Source organism: Populus alba, chromosome 7 (assembly GCF_005239225.2).
Source record: "Populus alba chromosome 7, ASM523922v2, whole genome shotgun sequence".
Taxonomy (NCBI): domain Eukaryota; kingdom Viridiplantae; phylum Streptophyta; class Magnoliopsida; order Malpighiales; family Salicaceae; genus Populus; species Populus alba.
In genome coordinates this window covers 10,348,094-10,362,288 of record NC_133290.1, presented here as the reverse complement: position 1 = coordinate 10,362,288, position 14,195 = coordinate 10,348,094, and the positions used below count along the sequence as shown (strand labels likewise).

The following is a 14,195-nucleotide window of genomic DNA, read 5'->3' as shown; positions in this document are numbered from 1 at the left end:
TATTCACGCACAATTCTTTTTTTTTTTTTTCATTTCACTTTAATCTTTGAATCCATTATAACTTATTATAACTTTTCAATTGAATCTCGGCTCTTATATGTTTTATATTTTTCTAGATAACCTATAAAGAAACCACTAGTTGTACTTAAATACTAGTAATTCTTTTCATGTATATTATAAATTAATACTTTTTCCAAGTAACCCTAAACATACAAGTGTTTTAAACTATGTTTTTTACCAGTTCATGGTTCATAAGGTGTTTTTGAAATTACCAAACCCCACCTAACAAATACATAGTAGTTTTTAATGTATATATAGCGCCCTCATCTTTTATGACTGTATTGAACCTAAAACATCATAGGTCATTGACAAATCCAGAATTTGTTTTATACATAAACAATTAGATGTATACACATGATTGTAATTAGCTTCAATATCATATTTCAATCCTTATTATATTATCAAATATTCAATTATGTAGAGAAATACTATGTATGATGTGTCCAGTTTTTTTCAAATTAATAAAGTTTAGCCATGAATTCTTGGTATAAAGAACATTTCTTTACCAATTGCATGATCTCACAACATTTGAAATTCTTTTCCTGAAAAAATCTTTAAAACACTAGTTTTGTGCATAATTACAAGGAATGAATCATAATATGCTCAAAATAAGATTTAAGAAATTCTCAATTACCTACATACATTTATTTCATAGCCCATAACAATAGTCTACAATAAATGTCTTTAAAAGTCCTTTCTAATTAAGCGCATACAACCTGGGTTGATAAATGATGATTTTACCTTTCCTATAAACTAATAATATGAGTAGTGGCCTGCTATTATTCATGCAAGGAAAATGTAAATTCTAACATGAGACAAACTTTGACTCTTCATATGCACATTGCCTTGGCTACTTGATTTTGATCATTTTTGTTTGTTTATTTTCATCAACATCTTCACGTGAATTTGTTAATAAATAATCTAGGGTTAGATTGCATCAATAACTGAACTGTTTTTTTGAGTTTTAATGTTAGGGTTTTGTTTTTTCCATTGAAATCTATTTTGATTTATGATTATTAACTGAAAATTGTTTATGTTTGATGCTTGATTATCTGGTAAGGGGGCGAACCACATTCCATCCAAGCTACTGTCTTTGAAATGGAGGTACTGCATCTATTTCATGCTCTATATGATTAATGGATTTTGCTCGGTATAGTATATGCGATTTCCTTCTACTCCTGCACCTTCCGAGACGATGCAGTAATTGGCTGATATTTGCTCTTTCACTGCACTGCAATAAGTAATTGGCTGATACTTACTCTTTCACTGCACTGCAATAAGTAATTGGCTGATACTTATGCCAAGTAGCACTTTCGTTCATCATCATCACCATAATAATAATCCCAGCAGGGGAGGTAGATGATTTGAGATATCTTTGGAGTGGTTGAGTTTAAATCATCAGAGAGACACAAATTTCCATCAGAGTCCATGAAGCAGAACCGTCCATCACAGCTTGCCATATCTTCAGGCCACCGCCACCGCCTCCGACAACGACAAGATTCCAATTCTCCAATGTTTGTCGTCTCCGATCTTGCAAAAAGTCACAGCTTCTACTTCTTCATAATTAAGAATCATAACATAGCATGGCAGGTTACTCGAGGATGGAGTAGAATAAAAGAAAGTTTCGAGAGCGGGCCGGTGAGATTTGGAATTCCAGTCATTATAACCAGAATGATTAGTGGCAGGAGGGAGTGCTACTGCGAACCAATAAAGCAACAATTTTTTTCTGAAACAAGAACGGTTCTAGTTTGGGTAGGCTTGAAAGGTATAGGGAGTGATCCATAGAGGAGAAGACTTTGCTTGTGTCATGGGCGAGAAACGGTATATTTGGGAACCACCATTACAGGAGCTCTAATCAGCAATCACAAGGCCTGGAATAATAGGTGACTAGATACAGAAGGAGCTTGTAAGGGAACCGACTTCGAAGTTGAAGAATCGATGCTGCAAAGACTGAAATTATCTGCCACTATTTACAGCTTAACCAATGTCACAATGAAAGTTTGCAGGTCAAATCAAACAAGAGTTTGAAGAAGAGTTATTGCTCCGCTTTAAGCGTAAGAGGGTGTAACGTGAGGGAGGGATCTAGCTAGGGTTTCAAGAATTTCTGACAGGTGAGGGTACATTTATGGAAGTTTCCATGTCAGCAATATGGGTCAACAATTGCAATAAAGAGACTGAATTTCCTGTTCAAGTAAAAAAGATTAGATAGGAAACAGACTGCCAATGGAAGGTCTACTTCTTCAACTTGTGTAATAATAGAAAAAGAATGATGTACATTTTCATTTAGGCTCCAATGAAAACTACTAGGCTCTGCCATCACCACATCGCTTGTATAACAAAACTCAACACAATTTCTCTGCTATAGAATTTTTGGATGTTAAATAGCCAGGAGCTAACCACCAAACAAAGCAACAACTATAACTCACTATAGAAAGTAATCTAACTATACCTCGTGCTGTTCCTCCTGCCCCACCACTTCTTTTTCACCCTATCAAGGGCACCTTCATCAGTTCCGAGCTTGTTCAAAATCAACTTTGTTTCCCGTAGTCTCGATCCATAATCCTTCTTCCAAGCTTCAAACATCTGCTTTAACCGTCTGAGCTCTCGGTCAGCATTCATACTTGCATCAACCTGACCAGATTTTACCTCTACCAAGAACTTGGCATCATCTCCAAATACTTGAGTCCTCTGCTCAAATTCTTCAGCTAACCGGCTTATAACACTCAAGCCCGCACTAATTGGTCTCACACCATTATTTTCTTGACCCCTATGGTTACTTCCTGTATCCCAGCTAAAGTCTCTCTCTTCACTTGCGTTGACTGATGCATCAGAATTTCTCTCAGAATCATCAACAGATAGGCTCTTCTTTGCAATGGAGAGGCTGGATTGTAGGGATCTCATCTGTTTCTGCCACACTTCTTCCATGGACTTCATTTTTAACTCATATTCAGACCAGCGGCTCTCATATTGTTGGAGCCGTTGGTGAAGGATGTCATTCTCCTCCTCTTTCTCTCTAAGAGCAGCCTCAGCTTTGAGAACTCGTCGCTGTAATTCAGCAAGATAAGATGCCTTCATGAGCACCTCATCTGACTCATTGCCCTGTTGAGAACACGTAATTGTTTAATATCTCAACTGTAAGAATACAAGAGACTCCAATATGAACAGTGTCTTATTAGGAAAGGACCAAAGCATTACCCTAACGAATAATCACCAAAGATATTTACACTATTAAATACTGTCTCAGTCAGCCAATAAAGATCACAAGTTGGGTTTAACAATGGGGGAGGGCAACACAGTTGTGTCCTATAAAATTAAGCCTGTATGATAGTTAAGTGACAGGCTGCAAATGATCCATCCTTGGAACTGGATCCTCACCTTCATTATATACATGTAGATTTTACCAGGAATTCATAAAATTAAGCTCTTGGTGGGGGGTAAAGCAGAGTCCTTAGGACATGCAACCAGACAGAATGGGATATATATCTACATCAATTTAATATAGTATACTCACAAATCACATGCATGGATAGATACAACAATAGGTGCATATACATAGAAATTATCATCCCAATCTCATTTGAAACCAGTGCAGGATATCCTGTTTTTTCAATAGTACAGTTGAGACAGGATAGATATAGCATGTTCAATATAAATAGACAGCAAAAAAATACAAAAACAAATCAGGATTCTATCAAATAGGGAACTAATGACAACAAAATTGGAAGCAAGATCAAATTAGCAAACGAGTGATAGTTATAATGGGTGTACAGGAAAAAGATGGAATAGGTACCTTAGTTGCCCCAGATTTCAATAATCCTACATCACCTGAAAATCTTCTCACCAACCATCCACGAATAACTGCAGCATAGCACAAACAATTTCATGAATAACAGACAGACCATCTTATTAATAAAAGCAAAGCAGCTTGGTTTGAACATTTCCAAACAGAAAATTTAAACAATCTCAAGTGTTGACTGAAACCAACTAGACCACAACCTCCAGGAAAGCAACCCAGAGATTGTTCCTTGCAAACTCTGATCTCAATCATTCAGATGAGCAAAGATATCTGTTTACCACAATAAACTCACAAGTCCAGGACAGAACTTATGAATACCTGATTGTATCAAGATTGATGCTTGATGCATGTTTTTGTATTTTTTCCTACAGATTGTGCTTTTGATGTGTCTTTGTATAACAACAGCAGCTCTATGTCTTTGCTGTAAGACTGCATATTCCTTTCTGAATTTCTCTCCACGAACAACTGTATGAAGGAATAAATAAGTCATCATCACAAGCATTCTTACATATAATTTATGTTTCCTTTACAAGTATGACAATGGTTTAAAGTAAACAAAGGTTCAAACTAGAAAAGAGAGGGTAATACATGACTGAAGAGCACAAACTCCACTTCTGAGCTCCCTGAGGTAACTGCGAGCTTGGTGCCCTCTGAAACAGCTTTGAACACGTAAAATACCATGTAGAGTGCGGTTTCTTGTATCCTCAAGCACACCAATCTGCATAAAATGTACGAGATGAGCACAAAGGTTTAACAATCATGCTTGAAAGTAGGTTGATAATAATCCATGGTATTTATCCCAGGAAAAAAAAAAGTTCTTGAAACCATCTAAAGAAGCCATGTATGATAAACATCTAATAGTCATTTGTTTGTATGTTTGTTCATATGCATGTAGGTTTCCACGTGTTTTGTGTGCATGAGCAGATTCTCCATTTCACCTGTCCTGTTCGGAAAAATAATTTTGTGTATCCAACTTGATACATCTCTGGCATGATATTGAACTGATGAAGAATTGCAACTGAAACGCTGAGTGGATCTTGAGAAGCAACATTTTCCAGCAGAAGAAAACCATATCTGATGCAAAAATCGTGTCAGGCAATAAGCATCCCAAAAGCCAAATGAGATACTAAACACTATGGAATCAGACAATTCTGGAAGTTGAAAGAGTAATTTTCCTTACCTTCGGGCAAACTTCTGGTGTGACATTCTGGTAGGAAATCCACACCTTGATATACGAACTACTTCTAGAACTCCGCAACATCTCAATTGCTGCAATACAAGTCCTTGCTCATATGACCCGGGAGAAGGAGAGTTGTTAGGCTTTATACAACGTATGAAGTGTGGTGTTGTGTTCTCTAGACGTTGCATCAATTGGAACAGTTGGCCCTATACACCAAAATGCTAGGTTAATAGAATTATTGGGACAAGCAGAAGCTAGATTGTTACCTAGCATTCACTCATCTGTGCTTAACACGTCAAATATAAAAGCCTAACCATTCAGATGTAAGGGGAAACATGCAAGAGAACAATGATGATCCCTTTTTTTACCATTAAAAGCAACATACATCTGACTTCCAAGGACACTTTTCAAAGCACTACCATCAATAATACAAGTGTTGATTAAGAACAAACTCTTTCTCAACTGATCCAAATTAAAAAGAAACTAGTTTCCTAACTATCAGGAATGAACAGTTCATATTCTTGATCATCACAAATCAACATCTGATAAATAATGGCTTACAAAACCCTTTTCTTGATAGTGAACAAAACCTTGTATCATTAGGCAACGAAAATAAAAGAAAAATAATTCATGGCCAATGTAAACCTTAGGGCATCCCAGTTTTAGGTTTGGGTACAGACAACAGAACGTAATATACCTTAAATTTTGTTGCAACACTTAGCTTTTGTGAATCTGCTCCACCTGCTTTATATAAATGACCAACTATAGGTTTCTCAGTTTGTATAAGCATATTGGAAGCAAATATCTGGGGGAGATGGCATGAACATGAAGAGAGAAGCTGGATAGAGTCCAAGTGTAACAAGTCTCTATTCTTCTCCAGAAATCCAGTTGTATCATAAGTAACCTGAAATTCAACAGTGACAGCATTAAATGGGGTAGCCTTTTCATAACCAAAAGGTCATGGCACCTACATTGTTAAATCACTTTAATCTTAAGGTAAACTAAAAGAATCAGAAGCACAGTCATCCACAGCTGGCCAGGTCACACTAACAGTAAAAGGGATCTGAACAATGGCATTCTTTCAAACAGTGCCATATCAAATTTGTTGGTCAATTTTGACCATTAAAAGCACTTGAGTCACAACAAAAGGAAAGCACAATGGACTATTTGTTGACTGAAAGGCCAATACCTCGCCAGCATAATGGCTAACACTGAAGGCCTTGCCTCGCTCTCCTCTGAAACAAGAATTAGAGTTCAAATGCTGTTTAAGCTTGTTGGCAAATGTCAAATCTGTGCCATTTGGAAAGGTGGACTCCTCATCCAGTAACGATAATAACCCCAAAGGTTTCTGCATGAAAGATAAAAGGTTCCAGTTGTATAAATTCAAATTTAAAAAACAGAAGAAATTTGAGAGAAGTCAAGAAATTCCTGCATAAAAGATAAAAGTTGTCTAAACTATGAAACTTGAGCATTAGAACTAATGCAGAAAACAAATTTAAGAAACCATTTTTACAGTGCACAATCATTCACATTTGTTAATTTTAATTTGTCAAACAAAACGAAGAAATTCTCATTGTATCAGGTTTTCTATACCTCTATTACACAAACTAGAAAAAAATATATGAGAAATACACTCATGATAAGAAGGGAGTCAGATTAGAACTCTAAAAAAAACATGTTTTGTATTTCTTTTGCTGACCACATCAAGAAACTATCCCATTTGCACCTCAAGACCTCAGTTGACTTGTAAGAAGACAGGGTATGAAACTTGCATTCAACATTGATGGAATCCCTATCCTTCTCAAGATATGCAAAAATGCATTGGTTAACCATAGAAATAACCACAAGGTTTGAATGTAGTCCACAAAACATTATGCGGTGAGGAACAGAGACATCAATTTAATTATCATATCAAGGTATATTCAACAGGCTCGAAGCAGTAATATTACAATAGAGGTACATGTTTCTATTTCCAACACTACAATTCAAAGAAACAAATAAAAAGCACAAATTAAACATTCTAGCGAGTTACTCTGTACCTTTTCAAAAAGATTGAGACAGTCTTGGTTATCTTCAAACTCAACCTTAGCCCAGTCAATGCCATCTTGTATGTATTCCTGGAAGACAAGAACACCTTGTAAACACATGCACCACAAATGTTGTAATACATCCTAATTTCTTAGGCTACAGAAGCTCAAAAGCCTAGTACTCTGTCATATATAGATGTTGAAACCACTACTAATCCATCATAATGATATGCCAGAATTCTTAACCTTTTTTCCCCCGAGGAGACAGAAGTTTTTTTTTTTTAACAAATAGGAGAATTCCAGAACTCACTTTTGGATATTGAGGATCAATGAGTGAAATTTTAAGACATCCCTCACCCATTATTGCCTTGAGTTCAACTATGAAACCAGGAGTCTTGTAAGATGTTTTAAGATACTTACCTCCTGCTCCAACTTGAATAAATGACGATTGAAGTGTTGCTGTAATCTCTCATTCGCATAATTTATGCAGAATTGCTCAAAACTATTTCTCTACAGATACAGTAAATAGCAAAGAATGCCATATATCAAAATTCAACTCACAAACAGAGAGAATATCACAGTAGGATGATGACTAAACTCACTTCAAACGATTCAAATCCATAAATGTCAAGAATGCTGATGGATCTGCCGGTTCTCCTTTTACCAACTGCAAGTGATTTGTTGACTTGTTCAACAAGCCAATCAAACAAGCAAGAGTATATCGACTTTGCCAGAGCATCTCTTGTATCAATTGCCTGAAAAGTAGAAGAAAAAATTGTTCATAACTGAATGCCTTTATGCACTCCATGGAAAATTACTATTAATAAGAGCTCAAGTAGAGCCCTTTGCATTCATACATATCTATATGTTTTTAAAATTCAATTAACTTTCAAATAGATACCACCTCCGGACAGACTGCAGGGTTGTCCAATATTACAGTTTTGACTTTTGAAGGTGAAAGTTTGAAAGGGTGTTGGTGCTTGTTTAGATCCATCGCTTATGAGAGGAAGCATATACTTGTTGCCTTGCTATATATGCAAGTGTAAGTCAAACACAAAAGTGAATCTCCCCTTAAATATCTAACTACAGAAAAGGCTGATTTTTTACATTTTCTCACCTGTGATAAGGTTAGCTTTTGGACAATTGTATCATTTCCAACCCTCATCTTGCGAGTAGATAAAGCCAGCTTAAGCTCCCCAACATTACATCCAATCAATTTTGCAACAGTGGTTAGACCTGAACATGATAAAAGCAAGCCTCAGTGCAACAATTTGACCACATGCTGATGACACCATACCAAATAATTTCCAAGGAAAAAGAAGAAAACGGAGTTTGATTTGCCTCTAGAAACAAGCAGTCACTCTAAGAAGTATCAATAAGATCAAATCTAAGATGCTGTTGGAACTAATACAACATATAATAGAACACAACTGAAGTTGTATTGCATCCTCACAAAATAACTAAAACAGAAAAATGAAACAAACAGAAATAGCATTATTGCAATTATTGCATGTTTCATTACTTGGGAGGTCAGCTTTTTAATTAGCATTGCCAGCTGTTTTAATTACTGTGCTAAATCTAATCCTCCATGACTATATTTGTCAAACCATCTGTGACTAGCAACATAAGTTCTGCTGTCATTCATATTCAATGGTCCATGTCGATGCAGGGTGGCCAATCAATCAAAGCAACTCTTCTATAGATTTACTTCTGAACATTATTACTTTTTCAAGAGAAAAAGTCCAGAGAATTATTATTTTTTCCTACAAGGGTTTTTTTTTTTTTTTTTTTTTTTTACAGTTCCATCTTTCCATCTTGATCTAGGCAAGAGGATAATCATAATCTCAGTTTTTCCCCTTTCTCCTAAAATCTTGTATGAATCTCCCCGCAGACAGTTCAATGAAGCCAATGAGTATGGCAATCAGTGGGATTAGGATAATAATAGTGAGAAACAATGGATATGATGAATTTAAATATGTTAATCATCCAATTTTTGAAAGCATCTTACCTTCATCTTCCATAGGTTCAACATGATTTTCATTATCAACAACGGAAAATGAGACATTTCCAAGCCACAGCACTGCAGCAAGCATTGCAAATACACTCTCTTGGTTTTCCTTGCTGACATGAACAATATCCAGAGCTTCCTGAAAAGTTGTAGCAGCTATAAGCAAGTTGGCATGCAAAACCTCTGGTCTCAACATAAAAGCGAAAAAAAAAAAATGGGAAGCCAAAAACAAACCATAACAGCATGGAAGCGTTCAGCATCATCAACCCCAGTAATTGTGTAGCAATTGCTCTGCCTTAAATATTTATATTCACTAGCAATCTTCAAGTTTATTTTCTCTGTGCTCATGAAAGAAGCAGCAGAAAGGGGGTCAGATCATTTGTTATTATTATATAGGAATCAGTATATTTGGATGCTTTTTTTAAAGAAAGGAACTCGGTGAGCTCTTAAATTATGCATCAAAATTTGAACACATTGAGAAAATATATGGCAGTACATACCTCTTAGTTTTGGTGAAGCCCCAGCACAAAGCTGATAAAATATATGATATGACCTCTCACCCTCCATGCATTGGACCACTCTGGACTGTTTATTTAATAGATTAAATTGGCAACTCAAAAAAATGATGCAGGCAATATGAAAGAGGAATAGAAAATTACCTTTTCTAGTAAAACTGTGCGCCAAACAAGAACGAACATAGATTCATAACTCAGTCAGTAACGGAAATTTCAAAAAAGTGAACATGAAAATATATCCAACATCATTGAAGTGCATCAGTAATCTGAGCAATCTTACATGTTTGAATTTTGGCACCTGATATTTTTCCTGTTTCACTAAAGTGGATTTCAATCAGCTTTCCCTGCAACATGTTCAGAACAAGTATTGATAATTAAAATTAAATTCTGGATGACAATAATAACTGTCATCCCTCAATACCAGTAGGTTAACCTAAAGAGTAAAGAACACTGTGATGTTCAAACAAAGAACATGGAGCTTACAAAGCGACTTGAGTTGTCATTCCTCAATGTCTTTGCATTACCAAAGGCTTCTAGAATAGGATTGGTTTTCAATATTTCATATTCTATCCCACTGCCACCACCAAGAGCAGCCAAATATTGCATTGCTATCTTTGCTGTCTCTGTTTTTCCTGCTCCACTTTCACCACTGAGGCAACAAACAAATGGAATCGAACTCAGATGTGTACAAGGAATTTTAATAAAAACACTATAAACTTGTGCTAAAAATGCTATAAACTTGTGCTTCTTTGGTATGTCATGTTATGTGCCATTTATTGGATGATGTGCATCATTGTAATGTATCATTTTCAGAAATTGATAAACTCGTTAAAAGAGCACAAAAGGGAGGCACGTGCTAGTATAAATCCAAAACCATCCAAAAACTTCTAGATCATCAAAATCTAAAACACACAAGACAAATGAAAGTGAGAAGTACACGACCAAGCAGAGTTCCAAGGAAAGATAGAATTCCTTCCTCGATTATACTCCATCTGATAGTGTGAGTCACTCAAATATAATAATCACAAGGACTTTGCATGCCCAAAGAAGACAAGAGAAGCAATAAGTCCTTGAGCAGACAATGAGGCTAGGTTAGCAGAATCTATAACCCATTTTTTAAGTGGATGGGCTATTTTGAACACGCTGGGATGCAAAGAAGTTATAATAGTTAAAGTTCATTATGTTCTCCAGTAGCTTCACCCTTTTTTCATGGCCTTTGTTATATAGTGCAAATTATTTAGTCTTGTATGTTAACAGTGAACACTATATCATATAATAACAAAAGCAAAACTCTGGTCACCACAAGGATTACGAGATGGTATCTCTCTAGATGTTATTTCCAGATGAACATCCACTAAACCTTCAACATGAACATTGACATAGGTGTGAAACACGCATGGTTTCAACCTGTCATATAAACTATCTACAAAATGCCACATTATGAGTTCCTACTCAAACTGCCTAGAAGCAAACAGCATGAGGAACAATTAATTGATAAGCTATTAATTGAAGAAGCACCTTCAAAAAAAAAAAAAAAAAAAAAGCTTAATTACTCACACTTTACTAACCTTATAATGATAGATTGATTTACTTCATCTGGAGAGAGAGGAAAAAAAAGAGTAAGAACTCTACAAGATATGACAAATTTCAGAAAGTTACAAACCACCAGAAACTCAATCTTTCAGAATATATGAAAAATTAAACCACCTCGTATCATTTCCCGGATGGCCGTGTCTGTAATGGCATACACATGTGGGCTCTCCATAGATTTATTCTTATATGCTTCAATGTAATTATTTCCATATAAAGGAACTTCCTTAAAAGGATTGATGGCTACCAGAACTGGCCCTGCTTTTGTCTGAATTGCACTCAAAAGAATTAGGGGAACTCATTATTTCACTAACTGATTCAAAACCAAATATAATACTAACACAAACACTTACATAAATCATATCACGATTGTATCTATACTGAAGATTGTACAACACTGAAGGCTCATTTAGGTAACTAAGTTGCATGAGATCATCTACACCATCAAGGATATCAGGATTTGCTGGCACAAGACTTTCAGTTTTCACCTTTAAAACCTATGATTTGAAACGCAAGTCAAATTAAAGCATCCCTAATTATTTATACCACAAAAACATCTTAAAAAATTTTCTGAAAATTTCACTTACTTTTCCATCAGGGAGAGAAATGGTAGACTCGGTCCCTGAAGTTGATAAAATCTTCCCCAGCTCCCAATTCCCATTAGGAAGTTGAAACCAAGATTGAAGTTTCTGAAATGGTAAACTTTAACATAGGTAACAAGATCAATGAATTGAATGATAATCAATCAACTTGAATCCGAATAGCTTCATCATAATTTAGTATCAACCTCCACAGCCTCTAGATAAATATGCATCCAAAACTGCAAGAATTTAGCCATAATCAGACCAAAAACTAATCCCATTCATGCAAGGGTACCTTGTTTGTAGCATAGGAGCTGGTATCAGACCACCTGCGTTCCCTGCGAGATGTTGATATCGAAGGCAAAGGCATAACCACAGTGTCCAAATCTTCATCACCCACAGAAGGCCTTTGTTCAATCAAGATAGCAGTCCGACTATAAGGTGAATCCTCACTGATATCATTGCCAACACTATCCTCAGCTCCCTCAACAAGGCCATTCCCTATATCATTTTTTTCTGGAAAACTCAAACAGACTGCATTGCTATTTAATGAATTCACATCCACAGATTTTTCTAATCGTTCAGATGTTGGCGAACCCACAAACCTAAAATCAACCGGCAAAGATTTGATCGACTCTAGAGAAGGCAAGACCTGGGATTTCGGTAACATTTTCTCTGATCCTGACGATTGAGTTCCAACAGATGCCATTAGATAAAGGATCAATTAAAAGGCCAACTTTTTAGCTTTTTCACCCTAAAAAAAGGTCTTATCACAAGGCCACACTTTAAAACTTATTTGGATACAGCTTGATGGAGGGGACCATAGTTTTAGAAACCAGCCCTAGTGCTCCCTCGATACTTAGTCACCACCATTCACAAGCTCAACACCTTAAAAAATCTATCCAAGTCCTTCAAGTAACCCAAAAATGAAAAATCAATACAACACTTCACTAGCAGAGACTTCACACGGATCCTTTAAAAAAAATGGTTCAATACTTCAAATTCCTCTCCGTTCTTCAAACTTGAATTACTAGAAAACCGCTCTAGTTTCTGCAAACATTAAGCAAGTTAACAAACTTTTATACCTTCCTTGACCACAAATCTCACTTACAAGGTTAAAAAGGACAACAATGCTTGTAAGACTTGACTTGTATATGCTTTTAAGCAAGGTACCAAAATTTATAATTAAAAAAATAATGAAAAAGATCAAAACTTGAACATTGAAGTTTGAAGTTTCAATTTTTCTCCATTAGAGACCAAAAAACAAAATAATAAGTAAATCAAAGAACCGAACTTTTCTCCAATTTCCCTCATTTTCTTCCCACTTAAAAGCAAATAAAATGTGCTGAATCAAACCGATCTAATATCCAAACTCACATTTTCAACCCATTAACATTCACAGTAAGAACCAGAAATCTCAACTCCAAACTTAACAATTTGAAAATAAAAAACAGAAAGAAGCATCTCTTCGCATACCTTGAAATGGTCTAAACTGGGTCTTGTGAGGAAACGAAAACCCTTCTCAGTAAAGCAAAGTAAGCCAAAGCTGGCAGATCGATCTCAAGAAAAAAAAAACCCTCACTACATACAAAAAAAAAAAAAAAAAGTGACGTGAAACAGTGAAAAATGAAGCTCTCTTTTTCTATATAAAAAGAAAAGCCCAAAAACTTAACAGCTCAATAGCAGACACGGCAAATGAAGGTATAGAGAGAGAGAGAGAGAGAGAGAGAGGAGTGTTTTTTGGTCTGCGAGAAAGTGAGAGAAATTTAGCAGCAAAATATATTATTGAAATGGGAGGAGGAGACGGAGGCAGGCAGGCTTGTGGAGAAGAAGCAGCTTTTTCTCTGCTTCACAAATAAAATAAAAATAAAGAGAGGAAACAAAGAAAGCTAAGTATTGTTTCTCTTTTTAAAAAATATATTATTTTAATATTTTTAAATAAAAATTATTTTAAAAAATAATCATATCCACACTCACAAATAAATAATTAATTAATATTTTATAATAAAATAATATTTTTTTATAATAACATATTAAAATAATATAAAAACATCTAAAATAATTTAAAATTTAAAAAAAAATCTATTTTTCTTAAGAAAACTCAATACCATGTTTGATTTTTAACTACTCATGTGGGTTTTTGTCAATTACCGTTTTACCATCCACTTTTTCATTTATTATAAATTAGCATTTTCTTTTTGTTTTTTATTTTTTTTAAGCTCGGAGAAGCATATCACAATCATTTGTATTTGTATTCCTTTGTTTTAAAGTCCAAGGGTTTTTTAAAATTAGTTTGTGTATCAAAACTAAATTTTTTTATGACATTTAAAAATAAATTATTTATATTTGTATTAAAAATTTATAAGAATTTTTAACTCCAAACTCTTATACGATCAAGTCAAGTCTTTCAAGTTTGATTGATATATATTTCTCATAGT

The 14,195-nt window shown here is 35.1% G+C and overlaps 1 protein-coding gene across 2 annotated transcripts; it reads right to left on the bottom strand.

Annotated features, from left to right (window-relative positions):
- Positions 1-2,275: 2,275 nt before the first annotated feature.
- Positions 2,276-13,613, bottom strand: LOC118049624 (myosin-1). 2 transcript variants are annotated; one of them, XM_035059666.2, is made up of 24 exons: positions 13,234-13,613; positions 12,053-12,807; positions 11,764-11,865; positions 11,530-11,673; positions 11,294-11,444; positions 11,155-11,182; positions 10,070-10,235; positions 9,867-9,930; positions 9,731-9,744; positions 9,572-9,656; positions 9,306-9,409; positions 9,072-9,210; positions 8,181-8,299; positions 7,666-7,818; positions 7,484-7,573; positions 7,076-7,153; positions 6,226-6,384; positions 5,734-5,940; positions 5,037-5,242; positions 4,795-4,930; positions 4,445-4,574; positions 4,175-4,321; positions 3,851-3,918; positions 2,276-3,159 (listed from the first exon to the last, which is right to left on the bottom strand). In XM_035059666.2, exons 2-24 carry the CDS (start codon positions 12,464-12,466, stop codon positions 2,500-2,502), a joined length of 3,564 nt encoding a protein of 1,187 aa, XP_034915557.1. In that variant the 5' UTR covers positions 12,467-12,807; positions 13,234-13,613; the 3' UTR covers positions 2,276-2,499. The 2 variants fall into 2 exon arrangements, with proteins under 2 accessions (XP_034915557.1, XP_034915558.1); XM_035059667.2 differs by having other exon boundaries at positions 12,053-12,438.
- Between the last annotated feature and the right edge of the window lie 582 nt (positions 13,614-14,195).

What these genes read in the sequence shown, in the direction of transcription:
- LOC118049624 (XM_035059666.2), bottom strand. Translation starts at nt 12,466, where the DNA reads ATGGCATCTGTTGGAACTCAATCGTCAGGATCAGAGAAAATGTTACCG. An exon ending in TTAGCCATTATGCTGGCGAG is followed by an intron (nt 5,941 to 6,225) that starts GTATTGGCCTTT and finishes GTTGAATTTCAG; the next exon opens with GTTACTTATGATACAACTGG. An exon ending in GTGTTGCAACAAAATTTAAG is followed by an intron (nt 5,243 to 5,733) that starts GTATATTACGTT and finishes TTTGGTGTATAG; the next exon opens with GGCCAACTGTTCCAATTGAT.